Below are 17,296 nucleotides of genomic sequence, written 5' to 3'. Positions count from 1 at the left end.
GATTTAGTAAAACGTTAAACAGTATCTTAATATGTGGCGGTTTCTTGTTATAGGCTCTGTACACAGTAGCATGCTAGCTAACTCACTGTGTCTCAAAGCTAACAGTCACTTTTATTAAAATCGGAAAAGCAAAAAATAAACAACCTATTAGAAGACAAATTCATTTAAATAAAAAGTCTACGCAGTTATTTTTATATGTAGAATACTTCAGTTTGTGTTGTTTTACTATTGATTATGCCTCAACATTAGCATTAGCGTTAGCATTGAGACACAAATATCTGTCTTTCTAAACATAGAAGTGTCCTCTGGTGAAATACTTGTTTTATTTGTGTAGTTTTTAACATGTTATCAGCGAGATCCACCCATAGCTCCCTGTCCACTGCCTCATCTTTAATTAAATATTTATTAATTTTAGCGTGACTTAGCAAAAAACCCATAGCGATAAACCTGGACAGGAAGTATGGATGCTAACAGTGAGGTTGTCAGGCGCTGGTGTGGACAGAGCCTATTACGTAACAGCTCAAATGTATTCTTAGTTGACTAGTAAATAAATAAATACAGCCTTTTATTTTTTGTTTTAAAGCAGAAATAACCAACTCACCTCTTCCCTAATATTCTTGCTTGCATCAAACACTGTCATCTTTAAGCAAGTTGTCCATGAGAGCTTTGACCAGAACAATATGGATACTGGGGACAGTACCATATGTTCACTGTAACCGTACATTTCCACTCCTTTTGGTGAGTGCAAATGCTGAAAAGTTACAAAGTTTAACTCAAACTATAACTTTTCAAAAAAACTGCTTAAAACTCCCCCTTGCAAGTGAATGACGCCACAGTTTGTTAGTCCAGTACTTCATCTGTCTCTGGTTTAAAACAGCTCTGTTGCAGATCCCTCTATGCGTGTGCGCTCTTCCCTTTCACTTTTAAAAACCCATTTTCCCAATGTCATTCCAGCTCAAAATAACACTAAGGATTGTGCATCTAATATCCAGCATCTTGAGTCCTGTCCTTGAGTCGTGTTTAAACATTTCCCCGTCTCATGATGTTGTCGCCCCTCTCTGCAGTGGTCCCTCAGCCCGCAGAGGACGCAGACAGGTACAGGAGGAGGTTCAACATGAGGATGCTGGTACCAGGACGACCCGTGAAAGAGACGCCGGCCACGCCTCCTCCGGTGCCCGCCGAGAGACCCGCCTACAGGGAGAAGTTTATCCCCCCAGAGCTCAGCATGTGGGACTACTTTGTGGCAAAAGTAGGTCATTATATTTTTACTTTTATGGTAATTACACTGAGACTATGGTGGCTCAAGCAATCCATATTTGAATAAATGTATTAAAAAAGGAGGTATTATGCAAAAGGAGTGACTTAGCGCAAGGAGCAAAAATGAAAGTCAAACTTATAAAACATGTTAATACATTGTTTTTGGCGAATTTAGCATTTTCAAAACAATAAAAGGAAACATGGAGATCTAGATATGTTATGTGTTAGCAGTTAATACCCCATAGAAGTAAAATACCCCTTTAATAGTGCACTGTGTAACTTTTCTAGTGGGGGTCTGTCACCTGGTTGTTGTCCTGGAGAAATAAATGTACATTCTTTGCCAAAATATTCCACAGTATGGAATTCACCTCACCTATCTCTATGGAGACGAGCAGGTGAAACATGTTTGATCTGCTCTAACGCGGTTGTTTTAAGTCCATAAAACCGTTTAAAATGCAAGATTCTGCAAAATGCTTTAATAACTTGCCGGTTTATAAAGTAACAGAAACAGATTTGATATAAAATTATAAATCTTGTGGTTATTAGTTACTACAGATCTGATTAACCCTGAGAAAACGTTCGAAGTTCTGGAACCGTGGGGTGGGGAGGTCACTGTTTTTATATTTGCGGTGGCATTTGTACAGAACAGTTCATACACAAGTCCTTCAAAGTGCTTTACAGAACAAGAAATACGTTTAAATCACACACAATTCGCGCTAATTCTCTTCCCCTCTCCTTTCAGCCATTCCTGCCGCTCTCTGACTCCAACGCTCTGTACGACTCTGACGAAAGCGGAGCTGACGACGACGAAGACGACGACGACGCTTTTCTGTCGGACACTCAGATGACGGAACACCTCGACCCCAACTCGTACAGGTACAAACGCACATTTACGTTAAAAACTATACACAGGGGAATCGTAGAGACTTGCCTTGTTTGAACCTGCTCGCACTCTGCTCACCCTTTTGTGCTCTGTCTGTCTGATTTATGTCACCATTCTGGCTAAGGTCAAAAAAGTGCTAAAAATAGTAGTAAAAAGTTTTGGTGTTTTAATATTTCTTGTTCCGTCCTGACCTCAGCTGGGCTCTGATCCGCCTGGTGATGATCAAACTCGCTTATCACAACGTCAAGAACTTCCTTCCTCTGGCTGGCCTTGAATTCACAGGTTTGAGTTCACCCTTTTATATTCATCCATCCTTCCATTTTCTCTCGCTTATCTGGGGCCAGGTCACATTGATCTTATAGTTTATTAAAAATCAAACTGTAAAAAACTTAAATAGCTTAAAATATACTGAACTTAACACGTCTTATAGGCTGAGTCTGCCTGTTTATAGGTGATACTTTGAGGGATTTTGACCCATTAATATGATAAAATGTTTTGAATTGTTAATTGCTCTGACAACGATGCTAGATTTTTATCATCCTGAAACCTCTGGATATGTGTAATACTCGCTTAAGATGAAAGAAATAATTGATGTTTTTAACCTCCTGAGACCCGAGCTTTAATCAAATAAAATAATAAAAAAATAAGTAAATAAAATTAAAAAAATAAATAAAAATACAATAAAAATAATAATAAAAACAAATAAAAATAAAATAATTAAATAAAAAATAAAATAAAAATAAACAAAAAAATTAATATTCTAAACTCTTAGAAATATTCAAAATTGAACATTCTCTTGTTGCTGTTCTTCTAAAAATTTGCACTGTGGCCTGAACAATCCAAAATGTGTTGTCCACAGATGAGGACACCAGGTCTCAGGAGGTTAAGGCCTGTGTTAATTAAAAGCATTTATTAAACATTTTGAGAAGAAACCAAGCATGGAATGTAAGGTTATTTTACATATTAAGGGTAACGTTTTTGTGTAAACCAGCAAAAAGTACAAAATTCAAGCCTTAGCATTAATACACAGCTCAATATATAGTTTTCTTTTTGCCGTCTGCCATCTAAGACCAATTTTCTAACTACTTTTGATGTCTGACAGATTTGCCGGTATCGTCTCCGCTGTGTAACGCCGTGCTGAAGACCCTAGAAAACTGGGAGCAGTATCTTTTGGAGCAGATAAACAAGTTTGACGGTCCGCCTCCGAATTACATCAACACCTACCCCACGGACCTGAGCGCCGGAGGGGGGCCCGCCATCCTCAGGCACAAAGCCATGCTGGAGCCAGACAACACGCCATTCAAGTGAGTCCAAAGCCATGAGCGGATTTATGAAGGAGAGGATGTCACTCTGTCAATTATATCCTATATGCTCTGTTCATAATAACAGAAGCATCCAGAAGGCATCATGTGTCCAAGGCTGTGTCCAAATGTCCACACTGTTCCCATAGGGGGCACCATTTAGGGGTCATACATGTTTAGTGGTGTCTGAATGTCCGGTTGGTGAAAAAGTAGCGCGCTCAAAATTTCCCACAATGCACCGTGGAAAGCAGTGTCCAGCGTTCATCACTAGACCCGTCAATATAGACCACAATGCACTGCGAAAGTCAGAAAAGCAACAGTGAACAACGACAGGTCTTTAACTGGACACAACACGACTGAATGAAGCAGATTGAAGTGCTGGTTTATCGCACTCTTGATTATTTATTATGATTAAAACACTTTAGATTGAGCTGTTAAATGAGCAAGAATTTCCACATCTCAGACAAAAAGCTGACGAATCCAGTCTGTCTACATGAGATCCTGCGTGACAAAATCTTGTACAGTTATTAGTCCATAAATACTTGTGCCAGTCCGATCTTATTATTATTTATGACAGAAATCAAGTGTTACAACCCAGCTCGGCTATGGTCAGGGAGGTAACAAAAAACAGATGGAAAAATGGTAAAATAAAGTAGAATTTAATGAACAGGTTGTGAAAGGCAAAGTAACAAAAGAGGTCTAAATTATTTATGCAAATGTATAAACTAAGAAAATAAGAAAATAACAGGTTTAACAGATAACAAGTTTTGTGTCTCTGGTCACTGGTCTATTAAAAACTATTAAAAACTAACAAAATAAGCAGCACATAACACAATATCAAGCTATCGGTATCCTAAAATAAACCTACAAACAGAACTAAACTAGCGTCTCACACACACAGAGTTACACACAGAGACAAACGTGTGACAAACAACTAAATGAGACACAGACAAACTGGCAGACGGACCACAGCCCTGAGCCCTGAGCAGGTGAAGAATCTCTTTTAAAAGGGGAGATGCTGCAGGTGAGACACAGGACAGGTGGGAAAACAGTCCTCCTGTCACCAGAAAGAGCTGATACAGACAGGATTCAATGAGGAAAGGAGACAGATTCAGTCATACACACAAAACATAGCATAACAAATATACAGTAAAAACATGCAGTTACGAGCATACAGTGGGACAGTGAATTATGGTCTGGTGGTGTGATGGAGTGAATAGACCAGTAGAAACAAATGTGGTTTGAGTTTGGTTCTGAATATGGGATTGAGTTGGCGTTCCAGAGCTGAGTTAACAGAGCAGCTGAAGGCCCCAGTCCCCATGGCGACGAAACGGGCCGAGGGAGCTGGACAGGGGCTTGGTGGTCGCAGTCACTTCATTAATTTTCCTCTCTGTGTCTTTCCACTTAAAAATACAAAAAAAAGTATTAATGATTTGTTTTGGGATTTTTTCAGGACAAAGAACCACCAGTCATTCCCGGCTCGGCGTCTGTGGCACTTCCTGGTCAAACAGGACGTCCTCCAGGAAACATTGATCCGATACATTTTCACTAAAAAGAGGAAGCAAAGTGAGGTATGTCACCTGCGTGTGGCGCCGAACATTTGAACATCAAATATTCAAATTTCTAAAAAGTATTGTAACTCTCCAAGGCAAAATGTTACCAAAATAGATCTAAACTTATATATGGTATAGATATCTCGGCTGTTTTATCTCTGGTTCGGTCGTGTTTTGGCTGTAGCAAATCCCTTATCTAACACAGGGTCTATCACAGCCTTGTTGACAAAAACTAAGCACATAAATTAAAGCTACACTCCTCTTATCTCCAGGTGGCAGAGAAGTTCCCCAGTATGGCATTAAACACGTTTCATGTTGCCCTTGTGACGCTTTCATGCTGGCAATTATAAAAATGATTCTATATTCCAGAGTCGTGACAATATCCTCAGTGTTTTGGCTGCTGTGAATCTTTTATCTAACGCAGAGCCCATCACAGTCTTCTTTGATGTCTGGAACACAGTGTTATACTCAGAAATCATAACATAATAATAAAAATCCTCCAGACTACACTTTAGCCGCGGCCATATTGGATTCTGCCCATCACCGCTCCATTAGCCCAATGCTAATTGTGCCACAGGAGAGTTAGCTCGTGAATATTTGATCGCTACATCAAAGATCCTGCCAACCTTTTCGTTTCTTTCATCCCATTTTTATTTTTTCTCTGTTTGTGCATGTGTTTTGTGCCGTGTTGTTGTTGTTGTGTCATTCGTGTGGCCTGTGTGTAGTCTGTAGATTTGGACCATGTAAAAGCCAACTGCATAGCTGGAGCTAGCAGTCCCAAAAAGGTAGTACCATTTAGCCCTGATCTGTCTGTCTCTCTTTTGTACAATCAGGTTTGGAGGAGTATGTCAACGTATTAGCTCAGCATTGTCAAAGCTGTAAATACATACAGATATATAGAACAATAATAGAGCAATATTCAGACATTTATAAATAGGCTCTGTGCACAATAGCGCCCTCAGCCTTATTGTTAGCGTCACTACTTCCTGTCCAATTGTATTTCTATGAGGTTTTTGCAGATTTACACTAAAATGAACAAATATTTAAAGATGAGGCAGTGGACAGGGAGCTCAGTGTCTCAGTGCTAATGCTAATGCTAACTTTGAGGCATAATAAAAATTAAAACAGCACCACAAACTGAAGTATTCTACATATAAAAATAATTGGGTAGTCTTTATTTTAATTCATTTAAATTTTAATAGGTGGTTTATATTATGTTTTTTTTAACGATTTTAATAAAAGTGACTGTTAGCTTTGAGATGCAGTGAGTTAGCTAGCGTGCTGCTGTGCATGAAGCCTGTTTAACATCAACCAGATTTTTTGCTTATGTCGTTTTTAGTGTATAGTGTGAAGAACCACGCTTTATTGTATATTTCTATTTGAGTGAGGCAGTGTAAATCAATGGACATACAGACAAATGTATACAGGGGTTAGCATTAGCAGTCTTTCATTAGCTGTTCGTATATAGTAGCATTAGTTTAAAGCTCTCCTCACAAGCCTGGTTTACAATTCCACTATAATGACTTTAACATTAAAATCCTCTCACTGCTTTTTTAATCTCAAAGTCTCTTTTTATACTTCCTGTTTTTTTTTTGTTCTTCCATTTTGTTTTTGTTTATTTTGCTAACCCATATAGACCAAGGAGCCATGACATTATAAACACTGAACGTTATCTACATTTTTCATTATAAGTATTTTTTTTTTCCCCCAATGAATTTCAACTTGAGCAGAAACTGAAAATTTTCCAAATTTTAATATTAGAAGTAGAGGTGGGAGATGTCAGATGATTTTATGGGGATCCATCATAAAAAAATAAATACAATAAAATGTCTATAAATCTTTTGTAGTGTTGCACAAAATGTAAACTACAAATCTCCATTTTGAAAAATTGCCATAAAGTAGTATTTATTTATTTTGTGATTGTTTTGTTTTTTTCTTTAGATATTAGCAACGACAATAATGTAAATGACAGATGCAAACTCAGTACTAAAGTGTCTCATTCTGCTATTTTTCATTGCATCTCGTGATTTTATTTTTTTTTTTACTATATTGTAAATTTAGAATAGTTTTTGTGGTTTAAATCTGCTCTTGGGTTTTTTGTCAGTGGCATAACTGAGTGTCAATATTATCGTTTATCGTCTTTTACTCGTGTATCTCCCACCTCCCACGACCAGTTGGCAGCAGAGCAAACACAAATATTGAGTTTTTAAAAAGAGGCAAACTGTGGTGGTCAGACAAATTGGTCATAACATCTCCAAAACTGCAGCTCTATTGGTGTGTCCCTGGTCTGCATTGGTCAGTATCTAAAGAGTCCTACGTTAGGTTTGTAGTTCGTAGATGACTATAATGTTTTGGTTGGTGTAAAGTAATTCCTGGTTCCTATGGTATTAAAACTAACAGCATGCTTCTATCAGGGCTCTACTTATTGAGTAGGATCCTGATTCCAGTGTAATCCGAATCTACGGGAGTCTTTACCAGCTTTATTTTGACATTTCCCACTTAAAGGTCCTATATTATGTAAAATTGAGTCTTTTGAGCTTGAAGCCATGTTATAATGTTGTTACCTCCTCAAAAACATACCTGGAGTTGCGTTTTGTTTCATTCACACATGTTTGAGTAACACTTATTATTTTGTCTACATCTCCAAAGCTCAAAATGCTGTGTTCCACCTTGTGATGTCATGAAGTGGTAGTTTTCAAGTTAACAGCTCATTTTTACTTTTAGTTCAGTAGAGGTTGGCAATTCCCGGGCTGAAATGATCCAAATGATTCTAGTGAAGGTGTGTGGAGTTTAAAAACACAGCGGAGCACTTCCTGTGTTACCACATGATGACATCACAAGGTGGAACAGAGAGAAGAACAAGAACTCAGCCTAAATATGCAGGATTTGTGTGTTAAACATGTGTGAACGAAACAAAACACAACTCCAGATCTGTTTGTGATGAGGAAACGACATTAGAACACAGTGTAATATGGGCCCTTTAAAAAACGTCTCTTCTTTGCTCTGTCTTCACAAAATCCTGGAGTTATAAATATTACAGATCCAATAAACTGAGATGACGCTAACACAGTTTACCCTGGACAAAACAAATCTTCTCCTTCAGTGATTTCAATGTCATGAACTCCCGTAGCCTGCGTTACATAAGTCATTGCTTTGTCTGGTGTACAGGTGGAGGCTGATCTGGGTTATCCCGGAGGCAAGGCTAAAATCATCCACAAGGAGTCGGACATCATCATGGCATTCGCTATAAATAAGGTACCGGTACTTTATATGACTCCGCAGCTCTTACTACAGAGGTCACTGCTGCATCATCGCTCAGAATGTTACAGAATTTTGCAGTGTTGGTATAAATTGGTCTTATTTGCACAAGTTTTAAGGTACAGGATATAGGCTGTATATATAAATGGACATAGCTAACCTGCTAGCCACCGCGTTCTAAATAGAAAGTCATCATGAGCTGCACTTCCGGCTCCATCGGCTCCAATTTACTTTATTATCTCTGTAACGCGCCCGCTAGCATTAGCAAAAGGTTTGATTGACAGCATTGCTAAGCGCCCGCATCACAGGTTTAGCAGGGGGTGTTACCTTTAACATCTTCGCTTTGAATTGCCTCTTTGGTTGCCATGATACTCACGGTCGGAAATGCTAATATGCAACTCGGCTCCAAATTAGCCGCTATAACTGCTAGCCTCGATGAGCTTCATTTGACTGGAGTCCACTTCTTTATACAGTCTGCGGTGTGGGATAAGAAATAGCAGGTTGAATGTGTCCAGTGTGTCTTAAATATTGCGTAACATCAGAGTTTAAGCACAGAAAGTAGTTTATGGGGCGGTAGTAGTTCAGTTGGTCGAGCTTTCGTCCACTGATCTGAAGGTTGGTGGTCCGAATCCTGCTCTTGACATAAACATCATTGGTCGAGCGGTCAGATCCACGGACCCACAGTGGTATGCTGTCATTGTGTCCTTGGGCAAGACACTTAAGCACCGGTGTCTGTCTGCTGTATGAATGTGTGTGAATGGGTGAGTGGTTCCTTGATGTAAAGCACTTTGAGTGACTTGAACGTGGAAGAGCTCTGTATAAAAATGTGAATATTGTTATGTCCTTCTGTTTTCCATGTGCATTTCAGTGTAATTTCAAGTATTTTGCATACACTGCCAGTCAAAAGTTTAGACAAACATAAAGAAAAACAACTACTTGCTTGCTACTTTCTACATTTTAGATACACACAGAGGACATCAAATATATGAAGCAAGATATATGGAATTATGTTGCAAATAAAAAAGTACATTATTTCGACAAAGCACAGGGAGACTACTTTGAGGATTTGAATATAAAATATGAAAGACATATTTAGTAAAGCTTATTAAGTTTTTAATGTTTTTATATGTTACGTCATATATTTGATGTTTTCTGTGTGTATATAAAATGTAGAAATTTGTAAAAATAAAGAAAAAAAAACATAGAATGAGAGTGTATGTCTGTGTCAATGAACAAAAATACTGTAACTACATTATCAGAATCAGAATCAGAAGACTTTTATTGCCATAGTCTGTGAACACAGTTCACAAACTAGGAACTTGATACGGTGAAAAAGTGCAACATAAACACACTGAATAAATACAAATACAAATACAAATATAAATAAGGGCATGCACAAAGTTAAAAAGATATGCTTAAAAAAATCAAATGAAATACTTAAAGGGAGAAAATATGTACAATAGCAGCATCAGAACAACAGTGCAAAGTGGCTTATTAAAGTGACCGGTGTTATAAAGTGTCCAGTTTAGTGCAGATATTATAAAGTGTCATGAGACAAACAGCAGAGGGGAAGAAACTGTTCTTATGGCGAGAGGTTCTGGTCCCAATGGACCGTAGCCTCCTGCCAGAGGGAAGTGGCTCAAATAGTCCATGTCCAGGGTGAGAGGTGTCAGCTGCTATACGGCCTGCTCCCCCCGAGTCCTGGAGACGTACAGGTCCTGTATAGATGGAAGGAGCAGCCAATCACCTTCTCAGCAGAGCGCACAATGCGCTGCAGTCTCTGTTTGTCCCTGGCAGTGGCCCCAGCGAACCACACAGTGATGGAGGAGGTGAGGATGGACTCAATGATGGAAGTGTAAAACTGCACCATCATCTGGACTAGCAGCTTGCGTTTCCTCAGCTGCCGCAGGTGGAACATCCTGTGCTGGGCTTTCTTGATGAGGGAGCTGATGGTCGGCTCCCACTTGAGATCCTGGGTGATGCAGGTGCCCAGGAAGCGGAAAGAGTCCACAGTGGTGATGGGGGAGTCCGTCAGGGTGAGGGGAGGCAGGGGGGCTGTGACTTTCCTGAAGTCCACGATCATCTCCACTGTCTTCTGGGCGTTGAGCTCCAGGTTGTTGCTGCTGCACCAGGACACCAGCCGGTCCACCTCCCTCCTGTAGGCAGACTCATCGCCGTCCGAGATGAGTCCGATGAGGGTGGTGTCATCCGCAAACTTAACCAGTTTGACGGAGTCGTGGCTGGAGGTGTAGCAGTTGGTGTACAGGGAGAAGAGCAGGGGAGAAAGTACACAGCCCTGTGGAGATCCTGTGCTGATAGTCCGAGTGTCCGAGACATTCTTCCCCAGCCGCACGCGCTGTCTCCTGTCTGTCAGGAAGTTAGTGATCCACCTGCAGGTGGAGTCCGGCACGTTGAGCTGAGCGAGCTTGTCCTGGAGCAGAGCAGGGAGGATGGTGTTGAATGCAGAGCTGAAGTCCACAAACAGGATCCTGGCGTAGGTTCCCGGGGAGTCCAGATGCTGGAGGATGAAGTGAATAAATATATTATAAATATAAAGAGACCCAGGACACGCTGGAGGGACTATGTCTCTCGGCTGGCCTGGGAACGCCTTGGGGTCCCACCGGAGGAGCTGGAGGACGTGTCCGGGGTGAGGGAAGTCTGGGAGTCCCTGCTTAGACTGCTGCCCCCGCGACCCGGCCCCGGATAAGCGGAAGAAAATGGATGGATGGATGGATGGATGGATGGATTATTCTAATTATAGTATTTCCAAACCTACCTAATCTCAGATATACAATGCAATGAACCTCAAAATGTCACATACACTTCAACATTACACTGGTGCTATTTTAGTTTACGTGGCTTTTGTGTTTCAGGCCAACTCTAATGAGATCGTTCTGGCCTCCACCCACGACGTGCAGGAGGTAGACGTGTCCACTCTTGTGTCTGTCCAGCCCTTCACCTGGATCGGAGAAGACTTCGACAAAGAGTCACGCAGGTTTGTGTCGTGTTGTTTATGTCTTACTGGTTATATTTAAAGAGCTCTACTCACAAATTTTCCTTAAAAAGCGGTATTATGCTAAATCTGTGTTTTTTTTAGCTTTGTACCATGTTATAACCTTGTTCCCTCATCAAAAACATGTCTGAAGAGGTTTTAAATGCATGTTTGAGTAATTTAGCAATCTCTCCCAGGCCCTGTCCTAACCCTTGTTATAGTTAGCTGTAAGATTCTGTTCAAAGCTCCGCCCACAAGCCTACGTCACCCACGCTCCCACACGACAATTCTCCTTAAATATACAAAAACAGCTTCACAAACCTGATGTGATATGACGTAGTTTCATTAGCGGGATGCACTCGTGATTGTGTTATAATAGTGCTCTGAAGGGGGAGTGACTTAATACGGGGAGCAAAGGGAGAGTGGACTCAGGGCTTCAAAAACAAAAATTTAATTTATGAAACATCTTAATACATTGTTTTCAGCTAATTTAGCATTTTCAAAACAATAAAAGGAAACATGGAGATTTAAATATGTGATGTGTTACAGTTAATACCCCATAGAAGTAAAATACCCTCTTTAATACCCCATAGAAGTAAAATACTCCCTCTTTAATACCCCATAGAAGTAAAATACCCCCTCTTTAATACCCCATAGAAGTAAAATACCCCCTCTTTAATACCCCATAGAAGTAAAATACCTCCTCTTTAATACCCCATAGAAGTAAAATACCTCCTCTTTAATACCCCATAGAAATAAAATACTCCCTCTTTAATACCCCATAGAAGTAAAATACTCCCTCTTTAATACCCCATAGATGTAAAATACCCTCTCTTTAATACCCCATAGTAGTAAAATACCCCCTCTTTAATACCCCATAGAAGTAAAATACTCCCTCTTTAATACCCCATAGAAGTAAAATACCCCCTCTTTAATAGCCAGTCTAAAACTGAAGTTGTATATCTGTTGGAATATTCCTAGAGTACTTTTTGCAGTATAATTTCTTATTATCATGATATAGAAACTATATGCAGCTGTATTCTTACATATTGTTTTGATATTTAGTTTTACTCAAGAGTTGTTTTAAACGGGTTGTATAACTAAACTTGAATTAAGCTGAAGAGCTCTTAAAAACATAGAGATATTATTGTTTCTGTGTGTCGTGTTGTATCTGCAGCTCAGACGACGTGGACTGCCGCTCGTCCCAAACAAACATCGCTCACACCAGCTCCGTGCCCTTCGCTCCTGCCCAGATGCCTGTCTCTGCCTCCATGCCCTGGCTCGGCAGTGGGCAGACCAGCATGGGAGCCAGCGTGGTACCATATATTTTTATGTTTTATTATTACACACGTAAACATTAACTTTATAACGTAACTCTGTTTTGATCTCCACCTCTGTGAACAAGATCAGTTTGTTTTAAAAAGTGTTTCCTTGAGCCTCGGTTCTTTACGTGGGACTTTCCAGGTTAAATCAGGGATAAACACATTAATTAATAAACCTGTAATGAGAAATGAGTCGCAAACCACCACTTTGTGTGAAGTTGTAGATCTGCACTACTGTTATTGACCAGTAAGGGGCGTATTTGTGACTGTGACTTAAGTCAGTCATTTCAAACAGATGCTGTTCATACAGTATATGTATACAGTATATGTATTCAGTATATGTATACAGTATATGTATACAGTATATGTATTCAGTATATGTATACAGTATATGTATTCAGTATATGTATTCAGTATATGTATACAGTATATGTATTCAGTATATGTATTCAGTATATGTATACAGTATATGTACACAGTATATGTATTCAGTATATGTATTCAGTATATGTTTTATTTAAAAACCTTCTCCAGTTGCAGTTGTAATGAATCCTTTAATTATTATTATTAATTGTGATTATGATTACAGTTATTGTTCTACACAAAATTGTGGAATTGACCAAACAGTAATACTTGGTGGTAATAATAATAACAACAACAACAACAACAACAACAATAATAATAATAATAATAATAATAATAATAATCATAATAATAATAGTAGTAGTTGTAGTAGTTGTATTAAGAAAAGTAGTAGTAGAAGTAGTGATAATAATAAAAGTAGTAGTAGTTGTTGTTGTAATAGTTGTAGTAACAATAGTAGTAGCAGTAGTTGTAGTAGTAGTAGTATTTGTAGTAACATTAGTAGTAGTAGCAGTAGCAGTAGTAGTAGTAGTAGTAGTAGTAGTAGTAGTAGTTGTTGTAATATTTAACTCGTCCATATTTCTCACAAACCTTTGGCACATCTCTAGTGTTCACGTGGATATTTTGGTCTTTATCTCAGCGATGGAAAAGTGGACGCTCAGCTCCACTCACACCAAAGACAGAGTGACTCACACGGCTCGTTCTCTCAGGTTTACAACCACCAAAACATTTTCTAATTAGATGAGAGAGTTTGAAGTCTCATTTAGATTTTTATACAGAACTTTTCCACCTTCAACTCACTCAAAGCACTTTACATCAAGGAATCACACACACATTCACACACACATTCACGTGTGTGTGAATGTGTGTGGGGGTGTGTGTGAATGTGTGTAGTAGTAGTTAGTTTATTCAGACACACAGAAAAATAAATAAAACATTGTCACAGTCACATACAATGAATAAATTCTATGTACGTAACTCTGACAATGTTTTATTTATTTTTCTGTGTGTGTCTGAATAAACTAACTACTACTACACACATTCACACACACCCCCACACACCCCTTCACACACAGTCACACACACATTCACACACACATTCACACACACATTCACACACCGTCACACACACATTCACTCACACATCTGAAGACCATCCTGGCTCCTCTGGTGGGCAACACGTAGCACCATATTGAAAACACAGCTGAATTTGTGAGCAAAATCAAGCATCTTCAATTTGATTCAGGTGAGACCGTGGTTTCATTTGATGTGACGTCTCTTTTCACTTTATCCCCACATCAGTAGCGGTGGAGGCAGCAAAGAGGAGGCTACTGCAGGATACTAAACTAAAAGAGAACTAAACTCACATCGGACCAAATCTGCAAACTGCTGGAAATTTGTCTCAATACCACATATTTCCAGTTTAGAGGAAACTTCTACAGGCAAATCCACGGCTGTGTCATGGGCTCACCTGTCTCTCCTATCATGGCTAATTTATACATGGAGCAATTTGAACAGGCGGCTTTGGCCTCATTTCCAGGTACGCCCCCCACACATTGGTTTCGATATGTGGATGACAACTGGACCAAAATCAAAATTCAGGATCTGGAGCCTTTTACTGCACATATTAATGCTGTGGATCCAAACATCAAGTTCACACGGGAAGAAGCCAAGGAGAACAAACCGGCCTTTTTAGATTGTGCAGTAACAATAGGGGAGGACGGCGACTCCAGGTAGAAGTTTACAGGAAGCCCACACATACGGATCAATACCTGCTGTTTGATTCACACCATCCACTGCAGCACGAACTCAGAGTGATCCGGACACTACACCACAGAGCTCAAGTGGTGCCTACAAACACAGAGGGAAAAGTAAAGGAGGAGCAACATGTGGAGAAAGCCCTCTCTGCTTGTGGATATCCAAAATGGGCCTTCAATAGATCTAAGAGAGCTAAAAAACAGGACAACAGGGAATCTGAACCTAGAAGGAGAAGTGTTACCATCCCTTACACTGCGGGTGTGTCTGAAAAACTTCAGAGAATCTTCAGACAGTATGAGATTCCTGTCTTTTTCAAACCCACAAACACTTTAAGGCAAAAATTGGTTCACCCTAAGGACAAAACTCCGAGTCATAAACAAAGTAATGTGTCTACTCCATTCAGTGAAGAGGCAGTGAGTGTTACATTGGAGAAACTAAACAGCTACTCAATAAGAGGATGAACCAACACCGGCGTGAGAGCTCCTCAGGACCCCAGTCTGCAGTTCATCTGCATCTCAAAGCTTCTAACCACTCCTTCGAAGATAGTGACGTTCAGATCTTAGACAGAGAAAAGAAATGGTATGAGAGAAGAGTTAAAGAAGCTGTTTTTGTTAGGAAAGAGAATCCTTCCTTAAACAGAAATGGGGCCTGAGACATAATCTCTCCCCATCTACAACTCTCCAGAACAATGAGAACAATAGCAAGGTCGTTAAAGGTTGAAACTGGAGACAATAGATGTTTACAGTTTCAATGTAGTTAGCCCCTCCCCTCAGTTAGATTTAAAGGCCGTGGCCACCAGCATCTGACCAGAACTGAAGAAACGGCTTGGACGAGTAGAGAAACATCTTCACTCATACAAGATTTGTCCAGTTGACACATTTAACTTTGTTGTTTGCTATTCACACACACAATCACACACACATTCACACACACAGTCACACACACAGTCACACACACAGTCACACACACAGTCACACACACAGTCACACACACATTCACACATTTTCACACACACATTCACACACCAGTGTACGCAGACTTGCTATGTTAGCTGTTAGCTCCACTACAGCTCCATTATTACATTATTACATTAAGTCTACATTAGCCTTATCATGGTGAATGTTGGTGTGGACTAAACAGCGGTGGTGCTGAGTCTATGGGGCTGATACAGAGCCGTTAGCATGGACTGAACCGGATCAGTGTAAACATAGATAACTGCTGCTCCCAGACTCTTCCAACCCAAGGTACAAATCTGAGCCACATTCACATGGATTTTTATGCCCCAACCAAAACCGCAAGGAGTTCATACGGTTTAGGTTCATTCATAAATTTGGTATTTGTCCATTAATTTCCTGTTCATCATATAATAAAAAAACAGGAAAACCCATAGACTGTATAAAAAAGTAGACTAAGTGAGTGTGATGTCAACCATAGCATTCAACTCCAGTCAAATGAAGCTCATCGAGGCTAGCATAGCAGTTATAGGGACGGATTTGGAGCCAAGTTTCATATTTGTAATTCCGACCGCGAGTATCATAGCAACCAAAGAGCCAATGTGGAGTGTTGAAGCTGTTGAAGGTAACGTGCCTTCGCTTAGCACTTAGCTCTTAGCAACGTTGTCAATCAAAACTGTTGCTAACGTTAGCGGGAGTGACCTCGGGAAAAGAAGGCGCCTGATTTGTCTGTCATTAATGTTCATATCTTGCGTTACGAACACAATAGTGAAATAAAAACCCCAGGATCATGTAGAGCGGGTTAATATGCCGTATTTTCTGGACTATACGTCGCACTTTTTTCATAGTTTGGCCGGGGGTGCGACTTATACTCTGATGCGATTTATATGTGAAATATATGGGTGTTTTTTTTCGTTTACTATTATGCATTTTTTGGCTGGTGTGACTTATACTCCGGTGCGACTTGCATTCCGGAAAATACCAAAATGACGAGTCTGACACCAGCAGTTAAAGAGAGAGGGGCCACAGTTTTCTAATATAAAGTGAAGTAGAGTAATGTTTTTAAAAAGAATCCAAGTTGCTAATGCATAAAAGACAAAATGAACGTTTTTGGGACCATATAATCAACTTATTTCCTTAAAAACAAGCTGCTAACATAAATTCAATTGACTGACTTAAGCCTCCTACATCTCGAATTAACGTCTCAAAAACACTACTTCTTTTGTCAAAACCTTGAACTCAACACGTTTTGCAAAGTAAATGTTGATAATTTATTTGTATCGTTTTTGTTTTTGGCTTAGGTTGGGAGTTTGAAGAATTTGAGCCATAATCCAGTGCTTGTCTTTTACAGATCATGAAGCGAAACCTGAACAACGTGAAGAGAATGACGTCCCATCCCATTTATCAGTATTGTACGTGTCACTGCACACCACACACACACACACACTTTAGGGCTGTGTCATATGAACAAAATATCATAACTACACTTTAATTACCATGAATAAAGCATGAAAAAGTAGTAATAAATCAGGACCAAACCAGGACTAAGACAGGATAAAAAACAGGACTAAACCAGTACTAAATATCGTCTAAACCAGGACTAAACTAGAACTAAATTAGGACTAAATTAGGACAAAATTAGGACTAAATCAGGAT

General features: G+C 39.7%; 1 protein-coding gene across 1 annotated transcript in view; it reads left to right on the top strand.

Annotated features, from left to right (window-relative positions):
- The window catches only part of dmxl2 (Dmx-like 2), a 125,497-nt gene that overhangs the window by 100,446 nt on the left and 7,755 nt on the right, over nt 1-17,296 (top strand). The window contains exons 40-49 of the mRNA XM_055230928.1: nt 1,065-1,249; nt 2,000-2,133; nt 2,337-2,422; nt 3,243-3,444; nt 4,895-5,012; nt 5,720-5,779; nt 8,163-8,249; nt 11,126-11,247; nt 12,422-12,560; nt 16,992-17,052. Of these exons, the coding sequence (XP_055086903.1) occupies nt 1,065-1,249; nt 2,000-2,133; nt 2,337-2,422; nt 3,243-3,444; nt 4,895-5,012; nt 5,720-5,779; nt 8,163-8,249; nt 11,126-11,247; nt 12,422-12,560; nt 16,992-17,052 (1,194 nt within the window). The remainder of the gene's footprint in view (nt 1-1,064; nt 1,250-1,999; nt 2,134-2,336; nt 2,423-3,242; nt 3,445-4,894; nt 5,013-5,719; nt 5,780-8,162; nt 8,250-11,125; nt 11,248-12,421; nt 12,561-16,991; nt 17,053-17,296) is intronic.

The sequence above is a fragment of the Periophthalmus magnuspinnatus genome, chromosome 3, assembly GCF_009829125.3.
Source record: "Periophthalmus magnuspinnatus isolate fPerMag1 chromosome 3, fPerMag1.2.pri, whole genome shotgun sequence".
Taxonomy (NCBI): Eukaryota; Metazoa; Chordata; class Actinopteri; order Gobiiformes; family Gobiidae; genus Periophthalmus; species Periophthalmus magnuspinnatus.
Note: the sequence above shows the minus strand (reverse complement) of the source record. Positions and strands in the feature narration are given on the sequence as shown.